The sequence below is a fragment of the Amblyraja radiata genome, chromosome 32, assembly GCF_010909765.2.
Source record: "Amblyraja radiata isolate CabotCenter1 chromosome 32, sAmbRad1.1.pri, whole genome shotgun sequence".
NCBI lineage: Eukaryota > Metazoa > Chordata > Chondrichthyes > Rajiformes > Rajidae > Amblyraja > Amblyraja radiata.
In genome coordinates this window covers 10,666,270-10,685,522 of record NC_045987.1, presented here as the reverse complement: position 1 = coordinate 10,685,522, position 19,253 = coordinate 10,666,270, and the positions used below count along the sequence as shown (strand labels likewise).

General features: G+C 42.6%; 1 protein-coding gene across 2 annotated transcripts in view; it reads left to right on the top strand.

Moving 5' to 3' along the window:
- gpsm1 (G protein signaling modulator 1) overlaps window positions 1–19,253 on the top strand; it is a 152,727-nt gene that overhangs the window by 52,640 nt on the left and 80,834 nt on the right. For both annotated transcript variants that reach the window (XM_033048936.1, XM_033048937.1), the window contains 3 exons: window positions 11,737–11,958; window positions 12,462–12,597; window positions 15,160–15,302. In XM_033048936.1, coding sequence (XP_032904827.1) covers window positions 11,737–11,958; window positions 12,462–12,597; window positions 15,160–15,302 — 501 coding nt within the window. The remainder of the gene's footprint in view (window positions 1–11,736; window positions 11,959–12,461; window positions 12,598–15,159; window positions 15,303–19,253) is intronic.

Here is a 19,253-nt window from a genome sequence, read left to right as displayed (position 1 = left end):
TCATCCAGCATTGCTCATCACGCAAAGCTCGATCCAGAAATGTCGCAAAATTGCAGTGTAGAGACAACTTCTTCAATGAGATAATGTCCTCACCCAGACTTCTGGTTTCTTGTGTGAAATTTGTCACTATCTGCTATCTCTATGGGTTTAGGGTTGAAGTGAGCATCAAGTTTTGGAAGAACAGTCTCAAATGAAACATTCCTTGCTTTCTCTGGGGCTAGGATGTTGGTGAGAGTTTCTTAAACTTCAGGACCAATTTCAGTTAATTGAATGGCTTTCTTTTGTTCCTGGATGGCCTTATTTTGTGCTCTTACCTGCACTTGATCATCATCCTCTGTTTCTTCAGCTTCAATAATGTAATTTGCAATTTAAAAAAAAAAATCATTTGCTCACAGTACAAGGTAAAGATTTCATGGTCCTTGTTGAAAGTCCTTAGTCTGCCTATGTATCCCAAGGATGCCATCTTGCCCCGTAGACACAACACAAAGATAGCCTGACAAACTCGACAATTTGTACAGCTGCTGTTTTGGACTACAGTCCCATGCATAGAAGGATCTATGGCCTATCGTGTTCAGTTCGCAAACAACTGCAACACAGCTTCATATTTGCTGTTTAAAATGTTAAACAATACTGCGTCTTGCAAAACAGTCCTGCACCGTATTTAAATGTTGAGTTCACCAACTCTATCCGATCCTCGTTGCCATTGTAAGATATTACGGCTTCAATGTAATTAGAAACAAGCGCAGGTTTTCAGTACACGCTGTTGCCAGTGTAGGTCTTCTTTATTTTACAAATGTACACTACGCATACTCGCGCATATTCATGAGCGTGATAAGATATTAAATATATCAATTACACAAATCAAACCATTCTAGTACTCAGTCCTTAAAGTCACAGTTATCATTATATACACTACAAGTTGTAATTGATTATTTTGTTTGTTTCGGTCTGTTTGCAGCCAATATTGTTACTTCCACATAAAATTCTGAAGTGTTTTCACCACACTATGACAGGCCCTGTACAAATTTTCTCTCTCTGCACAAAAGTACATTTTTAAGTATTGAAGACAACTTGGAGACTTGTTAACCCTTACAGGTAAAATGCGCTTTTCACTCACAAAGCTGCTTTAAGATAAGATCTTGCACATGGTATTATTGGCTTGTACCTACATGCTCAATATGTTCCACCTAGATCATTCTGTGTGTGTTCCTTGTCATGGAAGTTTAACACATCTTGTGTAACTCTACAGTTACAATATCACACATTGGGAGAACAGTCAAGATGAAGAATGAAGCCATTCATTTTCAATGGTTGAATTGATAAAAATTATCTGAGAGAATTTATGGTAATGAAAAAATCTTAAATCAATCAACCACCTCAAACATTATGGCTATTACCTCCACCCATTCTAGTTGCAAAATAAGTATTGTGACTTTATTTCCAGGCTTGTGATCATTGAGTAAAGGTTCTGTGTCAGAAGCAAATGGATTTGCCTCTCCTGCTGGACTAATTAAATATATTTAAATTTTATTTTTGAACTTCTCCAATACTGTTTTCTCCAGATCTGCAATCTCTCAGCCTCCCTTGCTCTGTCCTCAACGATGGTCTTTAGTTTTAAGTACCCAAAGTTCTAGAATTCCCTCCTAGGGCTTCTCCTTCTGCCGTGCAGGTTGATTCACTGCTCACCTGTCCTATTAGCCCAATGGGAAGTCAAACCAGGGAAGGACCTTCACAGTGAATATTAGGGCCCTGAGGAGTGTTGTAGAGCAGAGGGATCTAGGAGTGCAGGTACATAGTTCCTTGAAAATGGCATCATGGGTAGACTAATCGCCATTGATTAATAAGAACATTGGTCTTTATCAGTCAGGGTATTGTATAAATGTTAGAATTAAAGCTTTATTTCAGACCCAGGTCCATGTAACACATCATACAGTATAAGGAGATACAAAAATACATTTAAAAATTGCATATTAGCCTAAAAGATATACAAGCTATTGCACCAATGCCATCTTAGCCTAGAAGTGAATCTATAGCAGCTTTTCAGAGGGCTGACTAGGGCTTCAATTATGTGGTTAAGAATGTTATGTTACAGTTGTAGAAGGCTTTCGGGAGGTTGCATTTGGAGTATTTCTTTTCAGTTTTGGTCACCCTGTTATAGGAAGGATATTGTCAAGCTGGAAAGAGTGCAGAAAAGATTGCTAGGACTAGTGGGCCTGAGCTATTGGCAGAGGCTGGGCAGGTGTGTTGGAGCACAGGAGGCTCGGGGATGATAGAGGTGTATAAGATCATGAGAGGATAAGATAAAGTAGATGCATAAAGTATATTAGCCAGAGTAGGTGAATCAAGAAACAGAGGACATAGATATTAGGTGAGACTGGAAAGATTTAATAGGAACCTGAGGGACATTTTTTTCTACACAGAGGGTGGTGGATATATGGAACGAGCCATCAGAGGAGGTAGTTGAGGCAGGTACAATAACAGCATGTAAAGGACATTTGGACGGATAGGAAAGGTTTAGTGGGAAATGGGCCAAACACAGGAAGGTGTGACTAGTGTAGATGGGGCATCATGGTTGGCTCGGGCAAGTTGGGTTGAATGCTTCCATGCTGTATGACTTTCCTTATAGTGAAGTTGTATTGCATAACAGTTTTATCTGATGCCTTGGGCATTTGACTTTTGTTAAAGTTGCTTGATAAATGCCCAAGTTGTTGCATGTATCATTATTTACGCTGTTGACCGTCTCTGTGACTTAACACTTAAAAAGCTGCCACTTCAGACAATCAGTAGTGCTTATGCTACCAGTTATCGGCAGTAAATAGTTGTTTACCTCAAAGCCCAAAATGTCACAGCTTTTGAAAAGTCAGGTACATCTTGCAGAAGTACTTGTAGTCGGAGACTTACCTACACATTCTATCTCTGTCCCGCCCACTCCCCTGACATCAGTCTGAAGAAGGGTCTCGAGCCAAAACATCACCCATTTCTTCTCTCCAGAGATGCTGCCTGTCCCTCTGAGATACTCCTGCATTTTGTGTCTACCTTACAGAACTACTTGTCTGGTCTAGGCATGGTATAATACTGTCTTACGTTTGGATGTCAAATTGAAGAGCCAAACGTGTTCTTTGATGGAGTCGTATTGAATTGTTAATGTATTGTCATTATTAGTCATGAAAAAGCTTTGCAGAATAAATTGCTATGGTATGCATATATTTACATGACTTCAGTCCAAAGGCCTTTCCTTCTGATCACCAGCCATTCTGTAAATGAAAAACAGAGGTTCAATAGAGACCTTTTGCAAACTTGACTTCTGAGTACATTGAACATGGTCTGTTTCACTGGTATATTGTGCTCGGCAAAAGAACAAAATCAATTAGTCAAACAATTGAAAATCAATGTCTGACTTTGCTTTTCATTGGTAAACAACTCACGATATTCCTGTGGAGCTTAGCATCCTGAATCATTTTTGAAATAGAACTCCACTGTATTTTTAATCAGATGATTTCTTCCATAACTGCATCTGCGAGATTACTATGGAAACGCCTGATGGTTGTGCGTTGTGCTTGCATAAGCCTCAGGGTTTCATTTTCAATCCCATTGTATCTCAAACCGCCCAAAATCACACTGCCGATGTGTACTGGCTGTGCAGTTTGGTGGGTTTCAGTATTCATGTGAGTACTTGTTATATTTATTGTGGTGCTATTGGAAATAGCTTTGGTCATTTCTTTTGAAAGGAAATGTATATGCCTGAGGGAATGTAAGTTGCATCTAATATTCAAGTGGATATGCAAGTACTTTGCACTCTAATACCCTTTCAGGCAGTGAGTTCTAACTTATTCTTCACTTTAATGCTCCTCTGAACAACTTCAAATCTGATGAAGAGTCCGCACGTGAAACATCGTCTCTCCATTTCCCTCTACATATCTGCTTGATCCGCTATGTTCCTCCGGTTTGTTGTTTGTCCCTCAAATCTATTCTCACTGGTTATTTCCTACAAAAGGAAATATGTTCTCTCCATGCATTTTGTCTAGAATCCATGTAATTATGTGCGCTTCAATTAAATCTCCCCTTGGCTGTTTTTGTTCCAAGGGAAAGAAGCTTAGACTGTTCGATTTTTCTCTCCTAGCTGAAGTCTTGACGGCATCCTGTAGATCTCCATTGCACCCTCGATAATGGTATCTCACTGTTCCTGTTTCGTGACAATCCGAGCTATGCATGCTGACTAGTTGTGGTCTAAGTAGTCTTTACCTTTGTTACTCTTTTTATCTTCCCTGTCTCAGTATGCTACTTCAACAATTTCATCCTCTTTCCATGCTATCTTCAGGGATCTGTAGGCACACAGCCAAAGGTCCATTTGGTCAGCTAGACTTATCTTGTGCATCCCCTTACTTTATTTGCCCTCCACAGGTTCGTTACTTCATGGTTCTTTTGACTGAATTCCTTTAGCATGTTTCGGGTCAGGACCCTTCTTCAACAATCTATTAACATGTTCCTCTGGTCAAGATAATTTCTGACAACCATCTGGCCAATTCGTGCATGGTTTGTAAATCTCTTGATTGTGACTCCAGCATTTATGTTTAACTCATTGATAAATATCATGTAATCCATGCAAACTACATGATCAGCGGGAGCGTTGGGATATTGGTGGGTGGGTTTGATTGATTTCTGAGGGCATGATTTACTCTCGTCATAAATATGAAGAAACAAAAGATATGAACGGATTAATTTCTGTTCAGATTATTAGCAAACAATAAGAAGATACTAAGGCTTCTGGCCCAAAACGTCATCTATCAATTCTCTCCATGAATATGGCCTGACCTGCTGAGTTCCTCCGACCCTTTGTTTTGAGCAAGGTTTTGTTTATATAATTTGCAGGAAATTATGTTTCAGTATACTGTGCTCGACTGTTTGATTTGCATGAAATCATTTTCTTTTAATCAGTTTATCAGTTCTGGGAATTTTATAATACTCTTGATCCATATCCAAACAGCATATCCTCTCTGATTTTTGTAATGATAATTAGTGCTTAACAAATTAAGTTATTACAGGAAGATAAAATGACCTATATTCCAATCTTTACACCACCTTAATTTCCTTTAGCTTTTAACAAAATTGAAAACAGATGCTGTTATTATTTGAGTCTTCAGAATTCCTGTTTGATTCGACATGACAAAGCGTTGGTATGATTGTGTTATATTTTCCAAACTTAATTCAGCGTTTACAAAGTGTACAAATAGATTGCTAGGATAATCCTACACCATAAAGGTAACCAAGACTGCAACTGAAATCAAATATCTTCCTGCACCAGAGCACACAAGAGGACAGAATATGGAATTTATTATGGGAACCATAACTGTCCAGTGAAATTGACTGAATTTGCTTGGAGCTCTTCCTTGAATAAAGAACAAAAATGGTTCCTCTTTATTAAAAGTCCAAATGAAGAACCCCCTCATCTGTCTGGAGTTTCATTGCTATGCTATAGAAATTCCCAGCAATCGCATCAGATTGGGTGGTGTTACAAAGTTTTATCTGAGTTTGAATACAATTCAAGGGATTGTGTAGGAACGAATATAGGTGGAGAGATTAAAGCTTGCCATTACAAAATTAAAGAGATAATTAACAACTGTCCAACTTCACTGTCTCCTGTGCCCTGATGGCTTTATCTGCCCTTTTTCTTCCCACTTTGTCTACCCCTGTCTCTCCATTACCCACCCCATGGCTCCATCTTCCTTCAAACAACCATCCTGTCCACCTGTCACCAACTGTGCCCTCCCTCACCCCTGTCCGCCGTCCCGTCCTGTCCCCTCTATACTGACTATCTTCCCCCTCCGGATACGGGATCTCGAGTAAATAGTCACAATTCTCTACCCTACACATGCTGCTCAATCTGCAAGTTCCTCCAGCAGATTGTTTCTTTTGCTCCAGATTGCAACATCTGCCGTCAATTGTGTCTCAGATTGGTTATGTTTTTTTCTTCAATCTCAGCACCCGTTCACATTAATTGTTGACTTTGATGCCTATAAGATTTTTCATTTAGCTCGCAAGAGAATTTAACATTGGCATTAATCATCTATCCTGCCACGTTAATTAAAGATTCATTTCAACAAGCTACTCTTCTACCCCTCTCTTATGCAGTCTGTTTTGGAATATAGCCCCCCTAATCTGTTTGCTCATGTTATGCAGTGTGATGTGCTCTACAGCAGGAACAATCAAAAAAAATATTGATCACACTTTTTAAAATGCTGTAGTATAATAACAGAATGATTGAAGGAACCTAAAAACTGGCGTGCAGTCTGAAATTGGGAGTGGTTAATATATCTATATTACTAAATCTCTGTTCTTGACCGCTTTTGGCCTTCTGTGCTGCGCTTTCCGAGAGAACGCCGCCACCTACGGCCATCATTTTTGGCCACCTCGCTCAGAGCCCCCCTCCGCCGCATGTGTGCCGAGGATTTTTCCCGTCGATGAAACATGACAGAGATATTAATGTTTTTACAAAATTCCCCATTCTCTCTGCTGCCCCTGCTGGAGGGAGGGGGAGGGACTATAAAACCAGGAAGTGGTGTGCCTCAATCAGAGCTCTGAATAACACTGAACAAATGTCTCCACAGCTGTGAGTACCCATAATGTGGTTTGAAAATGAAAATAGGGTTAGTTTGAGGGAAAAAAGCACTGCCTGCAAATGGTTGTTTGGGTTGAAGTAAAAAGGCACCCTCTCTCTTTCCCCTCCTCTCTCTCTCTCCCGATCCCTCTCTCTTTCTCTCTTTCTCTCCCCCCCCCTGTCTCTCTCCCTTTCTCTCTCTCTCTCTCCCCTCCTCACTCCCCCCCTCTCCCGTCTCCCCCCCGTCTCCCCCCCCGTCTCCCCCCCCCTCTCCCCCCCTCTCCCCCCCCTCTCCCCCCCCTCTCCCCCCCCTCTCCCCCCCTCTTCCCCCCCTCTACCCCCCCCTCTACCCCCCCCTCTACCCCCCCCTCTCCCCCCCCCTCTACCCCCCCCTCCCCCCTCCCCCCCCCCCCCCTCCCCCCCCCCCCTCTCTCTCTCTCTCTCTCTCCCCTTCCTCCTCCCCTCCTCTCTCCCCCTCCTCTCTCTCCCCCCTCTCCTCTCTCTCCCCCCCCTCTCCTCTCTCTCCCCCCCTCTCCTCTCTCTCCCCCCCTCTCCTCTCTCTCCCCCCCCTCTCCTCTCTCCCCCCCCTCTCCTCTCTCCCCCCCCTCCTCTCTCTCCCCCCCCCTCCTCTCCCCCCCCCTCTCCTTTCTCCCCCCCTCCTCTCCTCTCCCCCCCTCCTCTCCTCTCCCCACCTCCCCTCTCATCTCCCCCCTCCCCTCTCCTCTCCCCCCTCCCTCTCTCTCTCTCTCTCTCTCTCCCCTCTTTTTCTCCCTCTCCTCCCCTCCATCCCCTCCCCCACCATCCCTCCCTTAAACCCCCTCCCCTCCACACCCCCACCCTCTTCCCTCCCCCCTCCCTCCCCCTCCCTGCTCCCCACCTCTCCCCCTCACCCCCCTCTCAGCATCCCCTCTCTCTCCCCCTCTCTCTCTCCTCCCCCACCTTTCCCCCCCCTCACCCACCCTCCCTCTTCTCCTCCTCTCCACCCCTCATCCCTCTTGCCCTCTCTCTGTGTGTGTCTCTCTCTCTGTCTCTGCCCCTTCTCTCTCTGCCCTCACTCTCTAACCCCCCCCCCCCCCCCCCCCCCGTCTCTAGATGTGACTGCAAGTTGGGGGCTATGCGTCAGTAGATGGGGTGGTTATGGGGTAAAAGGAGCAAATTAATAATATTAATATAATATCAAGGGGGTAATTAGCGGGGGTGGGGGGGGGGGGAGGATAGTTAGTGTGTGTGACGCTGCATGCCGCCTCCCCCCCACAACCGCACGTTGGGGGAACAGACCCAACGGGTCTGCACTTGGTCTAGTAATAGTTAAAATTCAATGACTAATTCGGAAATTTATTTCTATCAAGAGTGGTCGGTAGGTTAATTGTCCTGTAAAATGTGTACAAGTGGGTGGTCGAATTGGGAGTTGATGAGAAAATGGGGAGAATAAAATTGGTTGAGAGAAAGATTAGTGATGGTGTTTGCCGATCAGCACACACTCAGTGGGCCGAAGGAACAGTTTCCATGCTCTGTAATTCTATGATTAGGATGTTTAACTCAACCACATGGAGGAATAGAAGCAATTAAATCAAGAAGGGGAAATTTAAGCTGGATCATGATCAACAATTGAATAGAAAAGTATGTTTATATCATTGAATGAAGAATAATGATGGGCTCACAAGGAACATAAATGTTAGTGAGTAGTTAAACAACGTGGCCTTTCGCTGTGCTGTAAATTCTATGTAATGAAATTCTTCCACCATTAATTGCATTTGCCTTATTTTACTCAGGATTGCAGTTTTCTTCAAGCAGTAGATAATACGTGAAAAGTGGTTCGCTTGTAAATGGTACCAATTTTATCCTGGTTTATACGCTGGTCTGATTGCTTCTGAAGCTTATGTGACACGTAATGGGTGTTAATAGGTCTCATCAACGTAATGTTCAATGGTGCAGCAAGGGCATAACCTCCAGACGAAGGTTGCTTAATGATTACTGTGGCTCTCTGAGAATGATGAGAACCAGCTGCTCTGCTCTCTGTTGTCTCATGAAAACAGCTGCATCTTCTAGAAACTGCTTCTCAGCCAATTCCTCGACATTAATATTATATTTTTGATGTGAGTTTTCTTTACTGTTTCCCTGCTGTTTCCACTGATATATATTTTTGGATTATAATCACAGTGCAGAAACACAGCACCACACTGCCTGAAGTCACAAAATAATGCCTCAAATTATTTAACTGTTGCTGACATTTGATCAGAGTTATGCCAGCTTATTGAACATAAACTCCAGGAACAGAAGGAAGAGGGCCTTATAGATTCAGCGTACACATTACAGCGCAGTTTTCTGGGGGTGTTTGATGCTAGTTTGAGAAGTAAGTTTCTAAATTCGTACAATTTATTTACCACCTCCACCTGCACCATTAATTTGACCAGAATGGCTGCAATATTGTCTCTACCCTGCACAGTGGAGGCATTTTGCAACTGAATACATCTATGATTTCAGAATCATAGAGTCAAAGAGCTGTACAGCACGGAAACAGGCCCTTCAGCCCACCTTGTCCATGCCGACCATGTTGGCATACTGGACTAGTCTCATTAGCTTGCGTTTGGCCTCAATCTCTCTGAACCTTTTCAATCCCCATATCTGTCGTTAGTCCTTACGAAGATCCGCATAAGCGCAGTTGGTTCTATTTCAGTTGGGTAATGTTAAGGATGTAACCCACATCCTTAAGTCTTGAGCACAATGCACAACAGAGGGAATGTCTACAATTTCATGAGACATTCAGTCATGGACCCACGTGCACTGAATTGCACGTAAAAAGTGACTCAGTTCTGGTAGACACAAAATGCTGGAATAACTCAGCGGATCAGGCAGCATCTCTGGAGAAAATGGATAGGTGACCCTTCAGAAGGGTCCTGACCCAAAACGTCACCTATCCATTTTCTCCAGAAATGCTGCCTGGCCCACTGAGCATTTTATGTCTCTCTTTGGTATAAACCAACACCCGCAGTTCCTTTTTATTGCATTGAGTTGGCCCTGGTGTTCAGTCCAGTAAGTACAGGTGCACAACCTTTTATCCGGAGTTCCGGAAACCGAAAAACTCTGAAAACCGGCCATTTTTTCCAGGATGTCGTCTGCACACCAAAGCTCGCGTTTGGCGCCAAACTTGACCCGAAACGACCCACGGTCAACCCAGGTCTGTACTACTGTAGCGGCTGCCTCCTCCCCGGAGACCGGGGAGACACTTAAACATTTGTAAATCGTTGCTTAAATGTTAGTCAGTTAGTTTGGAGGGCTTTTATGTGAAAAAGGGGGGGGGGGGGGGGGGGAGGTGAAGGGGGAAACTTTAATTCTTAGTCCCCTACCTGGTCGGAGAGGCAGGGAGCGGTCAATGCCTTACCGGGTCGCCGTACAGTAAGCTCCGGAGCGCTGTGGCCGCCAACTCCCAGCTGGGGCTGCGGGCGTCCGGCCGCGGGCGGTGCCGGTTGTAGCTCCGACCCCGGCAACTCTACCCCTGGTTGCGCGGCGCTTCAAATCCAGCGCGGCCCGCGGCCGGACGCCCGCAGCCCCAGCTCCGCGATGTTGTGTGTCGGCGGCCACAGCGCTCCGGAGCTTACCGCACGGCGACCCGGTAAGGCATTGCCCGCTCCCCGCTGGTATCCCAGCGCTGCGACGCCGCCGACTCCCAACAACGCGCTGGGGCTGCGGGCGTCCGGCCGCGGGCCGCGCTGGATTTGGAGCGCCGCGCAGCCAGGAGTAGAGTTGCCGGGGTCGGAGCTACAGCCGGCGCCGCCCGCGGCCGGACGCCCGCAGCCCCCAGCTCCGCGATGTTGGGAGTCGGCGGCCACAGCGCTCCGGAGCTTACTGCACGGCGACCCGGTAAGGCATTGCCCGCTCCCCGCCTCTCCGACCAGGTAGGGGACTAAGAATTAAAGTTTCCCCCTTCACCCCCCACCCACCAACCACATAAAATCCCTCCAAACTAACTGACTAACATTTATGCAATGATTTCCCCGGTCTCCGGGGAGGAGGCAGCCGCTCCAGACTTTTCAAGCCGCCCGCGCTACCTACCTAATCTACGCTAAAAATCTTCCATTCGGAAATCCGAAAAATTCCGAAATCCGACAAGTGTCTGGTCCCAAGGCTTTCGGATAAAAGGTTGTGCACCTGTATTACTAAAAATATATGTAATCTAATCATTGTTAGAGTGAGCTGTGTTCCTATTTGCTTCCAGTTTCATGTATTGCAATATTGAACTCCTCTTTGAAGGTATTTTATTGGCTGTACAGTTTTTTAATTCATCCTGAAAAAGGACAGACGTTGGTACTAATTAAAGCTTTTCTTTTATCCTGACAAATATAATAATTTTCTCCATCTCTATGCAGAGATTTAGAATTGCAGATGTGAATCGATGTGAAATGTTGAGTCTTTTCGCCCAGACTTCTTTTACCAGAACTAAAACATCTGTGAAATGGTTCAGGATGCCTCTTAATCTCTTATTTTTCATAAGGAAAATGTTATTAAAAAGTTGTAATTGGGAGGTCACCAGGCGATTCTGTGGTTGAAGATCCTTCAGGGTCAAGTAAAACATGACAATTATGAAATCTTAAAGTGGATTTTCAGGCGAGAATACTTTTGATCATTCTGCCTTGTTGCCCTGGGATCTCTTCCTAAAATGCTCCATCTCCTTATAACTTGCATGTTTGAAGTTTTTGGTCATCTATTCTAATGTCTAGTAATGTGGCTAGCTGACGATTGTTTCTGACAATTTCTGGTTTTTATTTTGAAATTATTTTGTTACGGACGTTCCACAAATCCAAGCAGTTGTGTGGTAGTAATGATGCTAGTCACGAAATGGACTTCAGAGCTTTCAATTAGTTTGAGTGAGTGCAGAAGATGTGAAGTTGGCCAGGAGTGTCTGGTCTGAGGCAGGACTGGAGATGGGTCGTGTTTTTGTGGTGGAAACGTATGGTCTTGGTCATAGGACGTTTTTATGATTGGAGCTTACATTAGGGTCGATTAGACACCACATTAATGAATGATATGGTTAGGCCTTGGACAGTGGGCTTGGAGAGAGATGGTGCAATTGCTGCACAATAACAGAGGGCCGTGATGTGTAAAGAATACTTCAATTCTATATGTCTTTTTGTATTCAACAGAATGGAGGCTTCGTGCCTTGAGCTTGCCCTCGAAGGGGAACGGCTGTGCAAAACTGGAGATTTCAAGGCTGGAGTGGCCTTCTTTGAAGCTGCTGTGCAGGTTGGGACAGAGGACCTGAAGACTTTGAGCGCCATCTACAGTCAGCTGGGCAATGCCTACTTTTACTTGAAGGAATATTCCAAGGCTCTGGAGTACCACAAGCATGATCTAACCCTGGCCAGGTGAGTTTGGTGAATCTGGCTCGAGCAGAATGTTATAAACAATCTGAGGTGCAGGGAGCCCATTCCCCAACCTGCTTGGTTACCCAAGATTCAGGTGGGCTAAATGGATTGCTCTTGGAAAGAGACGATGCAGATACGATAGACCAATTGGTCAGCTTCTCAATTGTACTTTTCTATTCGGAGGCGAGTGTAATTTCTCTGCTGCTGAAGATATTGCGATAAGATCTCCCCATTAAACTGAATAGTTCCAAACCTTATAAAACATTTTTTTAAATCAATTAAGGAATGCTTGAACTAACTGATTTGCTGTAGATTCATGGGAAGCTTTGGATGCCTATTTTAAGGTGCCATTTCATGGCACCATGCCTTTGTTAAAAGTGTTGTGAACCTTCATCTGGTAGATCTTTGCCCTGAGTAGGAATAAATGGCATCTTACACGAAAATATTCAGTTAGTTTGAGTTCCAGTAACACAGCATTGACTAATTGATCTGTCTTTCAAAAGGACCATTGGGGATCGGATTGGTGAGGCAAAAGCTAGTGGTAATCTTGGAAATACATTGAAGATACTTGGCAACTTTGATGAAGCAATTGCTTGTTGTCAGAGGCACCTGGACATCTCGATAGAACAGAAGGATAAGGTAATCTTCTTTTCCAGGTTGACCATTTGATTTATGTGCTGACCAATTTAATTTCCAAGATGGTCATCGATGATATTTGTTTAATTGAGGCAGGGAGTTGCATGTTACCATTGCCCTGTCACATCCACTTAATTTCATTGTCCTGAATTATTGGTGTTCCCAAAAATAAAACTGAATCTTGGCCTAAGTTGTTTCTTCCTTGATTGCAAAGTTAATGTTTGCACGCAGAAGGTGCTTAGTTATGTCCTATGTTACCTGTTCATGTAAGCCTGTTGCATAAAACATCCCCATGCAATATGAATACTGTGGAGAACTAGAACAAGCACTTCAATCACTGAAGCCGTTCTCAATGAGAAAGTGGCTGATTATGTGGTATTGCATAAGTGTCTTTTTACAATACTAGAGAGATTTTGAGGAACAAGATTATTATTCCATTTTTTACACCAATACACTGTTTAAAAAAAAAAATCAAAAAAAAAAATCTACCCATCATGTGAAACCTTATAAATAACAGATATAAATTAGATAACTTCAAGACCGAAAGCCAAAAACATTTTTCACGACTGACAAATTTTCATCGTTTTACCACCAATTTGAACAACAAAAATGTGACATAGTCATGAATATTTAATTAATAAATAAACTTCATATGGCCCCTCATACATATAGGTTTTGATAATGATCTAGGGAAATATCTTCAATAACAGTAGAAAAATACAGTAACAAAATACCGTACAGTAAAGATCCCGTAACGGTCGTTGTGCTTGGTGTCCATTGTCACAACGACCGTTATCGGGGTCGGTACCTCCGTAAATTAAAACACGGAGGCTCCAAACCTCTAATGCTCTTCAAAAACCCAATGAGGTATCCTATGGTAGTAGCGATTTTTGGACGAGTTAATTATTTTTTCTTATTTTCCAATTTAATATATCAAAAACATCGTGGTGTCTAAAGCGCAACGACCGTTTACTATATATTTTCCGACTTTTTAAAATCAATTAAAAAAAAAAATTGGTACATAAATTGGTCATCAAAACTAAGAAACTGAGCCAATCTTCAATTTGGCAACACACTGTCTCTTGTTTACCTTTCGTACGGACCAAGTCGCTAAGTTCACGCTGCACTCCCTCAATAGCAAGAATGTCCTTCCTCAAATTTGGAGACCAAAACTGCACACAATACTCCAGGTGTGGTCTCACTAGGGCCCTGACAACTGCAGAAAGACCTCTTTGCTCCTAAATTCAACTCCTCTTGTTATGAAGGCTAACATGCCATTCACTTTCTTCACTGCCTGCTGTACCTGCAAGTTTACTTTCATTGACTGATTAACAAGGACCCCCAGATCCCGTTGTACTTCCCCTTTTCCCAACTTGACACCATTTAGTTAATAATCTGCCTTCCTGTTTTTGCCACCAGTGGATAACCTCACACTTATCCACATTAAACTGCATCTGCCATGCATCTGTCCACTCACCCAACCAGTCCAAGTTACCCTGCATCCTCATAAGCATCCTCTTCACAGTTCACACTGCCACCCAGCTTTGTGTTATCTGCAAATTTGCTAATGTTACTTGTAATCCCTTCATCAAAATCATTAATATATATTGTAAATAGCTGCGGTCCCAGCACCGAGCCTTGCGGTACCCCGCTAGTCACTGCCTGCCATTCTGAAAGGGACCCGTTAATCCCTATTCTTCGTTTCCTGTCTGCCAACCAATTTTCTGTCCGTGTCACACTCTACTTGATTGATGATTACATTGTGATAAGTTCAAGGGATGACTGATGATGCCGGGAGCATTGTGCAAAAACAATATTTAATTGTGGAAAAAAATTATAATTATATTATAATCATCCAAGTATTCGCTGCCCTAATGGATCTCTCCATGTTACAAATTGCAAAATTTTATAAATTGAAATTTAAAATATAAACTGAAAATGCTGGAAATGGGTCAGGCAACATCTTGTGAGAGAGAAGAAAAGTTTGTGTTTCAGGTCTATGACATTTTTCAGTTTTCATGATTACGTTCAACAAACAGCCATTTGCAACTCTGCTCAATTCATGTTTTGTTACTTGTCCTATTAACCAACGTTGTCTGTATTGCCATTGTTTTGACAGCCAAACCCTCCTGGCATTCACCCTATCGCAGATATTCCATTTTCATTCTTTCCTCTCCCCTCATCTCTGTTCCTCTATTCACTTGAAACCTTTGTCGTATCATTAACTTTAATTCCCAAACGTAATAGAAAAGAGACAGACCCAACATGTTAAGATTAATCCTGGTTTTTGTTTTCTCCATAGATGGCACATTTATTGTCCTAATTTTTTGAGGGCACCCATTGAATCTCCTGTGACTCTCCTCATTGAAAGTAATTCTACAATAAAATGGGAAATAAGTTGCCCAATGTGTAATGTTAAAATATTTTATTTTCCTGCTGTCCCACACTTAATCTTAACTGGATGCTGAGAATATTGTTTCTTCCTTCTGAAAATGTTTGTTTTCCATAATTTTTCAAAGCAATGGTTGATTACTAAAAGTATCTCTCTTACTCTCCCTTGCCCAGGTCAGTGAAGCACGAGCACAGTACAACATTGGCAATGTTTTTCATGCCAAAGGGAAGCAGTTGTCCTGGCTCACAGCCCAGGAATCCGGAGACTTGCCGAGTGAAGTGAAGGAAACTTTAGAGAAGGCCACTGAGCACTATGAGTGAGTAATACTGCATCTGCCTACAAATTAAGCTCTTGAGAGGAATTGGTAGTAATTGAGACTGTTGTCCAAAATGTGTTCTGACTATCCATGAAGAATGTACAGTGCTTAGACAGCACTCCTCCACAATTTGAAAATCTTGTGTTTGTGCTTTGTATTTGTTGAAATATTTGGAGTACATTAGGAACACAATAAATGCATTCATTTCAGACATCATTGCACAGTAACTGTGTATCTGCATTTCAATGAACTGAGTCCCTGCAGTTTCTAAATCCATGTAAATCAGGACTTGAAAATGGTCCAAAAAAGCAAACCAGGATGTATCTCTCTTCAGACACCAACATCAACTCTCCTCCCTCCGCTTGCAACATCACCATGTCACCACGTCACATGAGCCTGAAATCTATCTCCGACACTCTCACTTACATCATTCCCTGAATGCTTGGAATTTTAACTCAAATGTTTTCATGAGCAACTTGGTGAAAGATGTACATTAAAAATGAAACACATACATGAATAAAAATATACATGAAAGCACTTTATCAGGATGCATCACAGCATGGTTTGGGAACAGCTCATCCAAGACCACAAGAAATTGCAGAGATCTGTGGAAGCAGCCCAGACCATCATACAAACCATATTCCCTTTCCATTGATTCTATCTACACTTCTCGCTGTTTCTGCAATGCCACCGACATAATCAAGAACAAGTCTCGCCCTTCTTCTCCTTCATCTCCCCTCTCCCATCAGGCAAGAGCTACAGAAGTGTGAAAACACATACCTCCAGATTCGGGGACAGTTTCTGCCCAGCTGTTATCAGGCAACTGAACCATCTTATCACCAGCTAGAGAGGAATTGTGACCTATCATCCACCTCATTGGAGACCCTCAGACTATCTTTATTGAGACATTACTGGACTCTATCTTGCAATAAACGTTATTCCCTTTACCTTTACACTGTGAACGGCTTGATTGTAATCATGTATAGTCTTTCACCAGACTGGATAGCACACCACAAAAAAGGTTTTCACTGTACCTTATTAATTGAGATCCACCAGTTTAGTTGACTGTCTGCAATCCATTTTTCAATATCCAAACTTGTGCCAAGTTCTGTTTGCTCATCAGTCCTGTGTTTACCGAGCCATATCCGTCTCTATCCAGTAATTACGTGATTTTAAAATTCACTTAAAAAAATCAAGTTTTCAATCCCTTGTCAAGACACAACCTTGTCCTATTTCACCTCTTAATGGCTGTATAACCTTTTTCAATCTCGTGCTCATCTGCATCCCTGATTTGAATTGCTTCACCATTGGCAGTGCCTTCATCTGGCAGGACAGTGAGTTCAGAAATTCTCTCCTCTCCTTCTCTTTCTCTTAAATCATACCCTTTTGCCATATTTTTTGGCCAGCTGTCTGAATATCTCTTTCAGAATCATGGTGTCAAGTTTTATTGGGAGGTTTCAGTCTGTTTAAAAATGCCATGGGAATTCGAATCATTATTTCCATGGATAATGCAAGGAAACAATCAGGTTTTAGGCTTTAAACGTACCACATTTAATAAAGTACCACATTTAATAACGTACCACATTTAATAACGTACCACATTTTAGAAAAATGGTTATATAGATAGTTGTTTGGGCAACTACACTTCAGAATCATTTACTTAAAAAGGAAGTGCAGTGGGTTGTCCCAAGGTTATGAAGGGCATAATTTGAAAGCATTTCCTTTTTCTCTTTCACTGCTCCCAACTTAATTTCCAGTATTTACTTGCATTCATTGTCTTCTACCTGTTTAAAAATGGATGACTGTTGCAGTCCTAAAGTTTCCCAAAGATGAGGGAATGTAAGACCAATGGATTGTTCCAGCCTGGCCAATGAATATGGGCATGAACTATGGGAAGATTTATTTCTCAGTCTATCAAAGTTGACACAAGTTTAGAAGACGAAAAGATACTGTGGCGCCTTCACGGCCATGTTGGTTTTGCATACAGCCTGTCACTGCTGGCGGCTCGGCTGCAGCCTCACGAGAAGGTGCAGCCACAAGAGCTCAATATCAGGAGCACTAATTAGCCTTATCTACAAACGGGTTATGATTGGTGAGAATGTAGGTAAAAGGGGCGTATGGAATAAACGTGTCACAAGGTGAGTGGCTCAGCTAAGTGTCATTTGTTCTTTGCTTTGTCGTGGAATTCAGTAGCTCCTACAATACAAGGGACTGAGCCATCTTTTTGAGTGAAGGAGAAAACAATTCTTTGAACTGCTGCTTCAAGAATCTATTCATTTATCACAAGAAATATTTAGGAAAACATATTTCTGAACTTCAAATTTTACTATATACATATTGAAAAGAAAAATCACCATTCTGTCTGCTGGATGATATTGTTGTCAATTTTAAATTCTGCAGCATTTGAGAAGTTGATTGATATACTTCCATATAATAGTTTTTGTAGAGAAACGAGCCATTTGACCCAACTGATGGTCTGTATTTATACACCACACACAATTTTCTTGTCCCCTTTCACTAACCCCACCAATAAAACTTTTGTTTGTCATTTGTTTGTCCAGCTTTTCCTGTAATTTCTAAACAAGTGCAACAAAATTTCAGCATTTGCAAAATATATGACCCATCAATTATTAGTAGTGAGATCAAGTCTCCTTTATTTTATGTTTCCCTGGTGAGAATGATAGATATTGAATTCCAATACCAATTTGAGGCGATTCTGAGAAGCCATATACCTGTAGAGCACAGAAACACACCCTTCAGCCCACATAGTCTATGCCATTTGTCACAGAATTGTGGAGTTTACCTTGCTCATTATTGTCTCAATCTTTCAAAGTCACTTCAAATAATGCACGGTAGACAATGCTGGAGAAATTCAGCGGGCGAGGCAGCATCTATGGAGCGAAGGAAATGGGTGACGTTTCGGGTCGAGACCCTTTTCTTCAGACTGATGTGAGGGTGGGGAGGGGCAGGAAGAAGAAAGGAAGAGGCGGAGACAGTGGGCTGTGGGAGAGCTGGGAAGGGGAGGGGAAAGAGGGAAAAAGCAGGGACTACCTGAAATTGGAGAAGTCAATGTTCATACCGCTGGGGTGTAAACTACCCTAATAAAATATAAGGTGCTGCTCCTCTAATTTACGGTGGGCCTCACTCTGGCCATGGAGGAGGCCCAGGACAGAAAGGTCTGATTCGGAATGAGAGGGGGAGTTGAAGTGCTGAGCCACCGGGAGATCAGGTTGGTTATTGCGAACCGAGCGGAGGTGTTGGGCGAAGCGATTGCCAAGCCTACGCTTGGTCTCACCGATGTAGAGCAGCTGACACTTAGAGCAGCGGATGCAATAGATGAGGTTGGAGGAGGTGCAGGTGAACCTCTGCCGCACCTGGAAAGACTGCTTGGTGTTTCTTTTTGTTCCCCTTCTGCAAGGTCACAATTGCCATTGCCGAGGCAATTTCATGCTTACAGCTTCATCTTTATCACTCAAAATTTCTTGAGGTTAATGTGCATTTAATAATGATTTTTCTGTTTGAAAGTAATGAAGTCAAATGTATTCACCAATTTTAAATCTTTTGAAATCAGTGAATTTACATTTTTGCAGAAATCTCTGCTCTCACTTCTTTGGCGATCCAAGTCTAATTAATGTTCTTTGTTCATGCTTAATGTCAGCAGTTTTTTTTTAATGAAATTTCTTTCACAATCCCCCAAAATCCTTAGGAAGGGTTTAGAGGGCTATGCAAGCAAATGGCATGGACTATGTGGGCCGAAGGGCTTGTTTCTGTGCTGTACAGCTCTATGACTTCTCAGAATCTCTTCAAAGTGTTGTTGGAATTCAATATATACCACTTGACTTTTGTCCAGTAATACAGTCCCACCCTCATAATCCCAATAATTTTACTTCTTTTCAGGATGAGGGAACTGAATCTCAACATAAGCAAAAGAGAATTAAAAAAATGCTGATT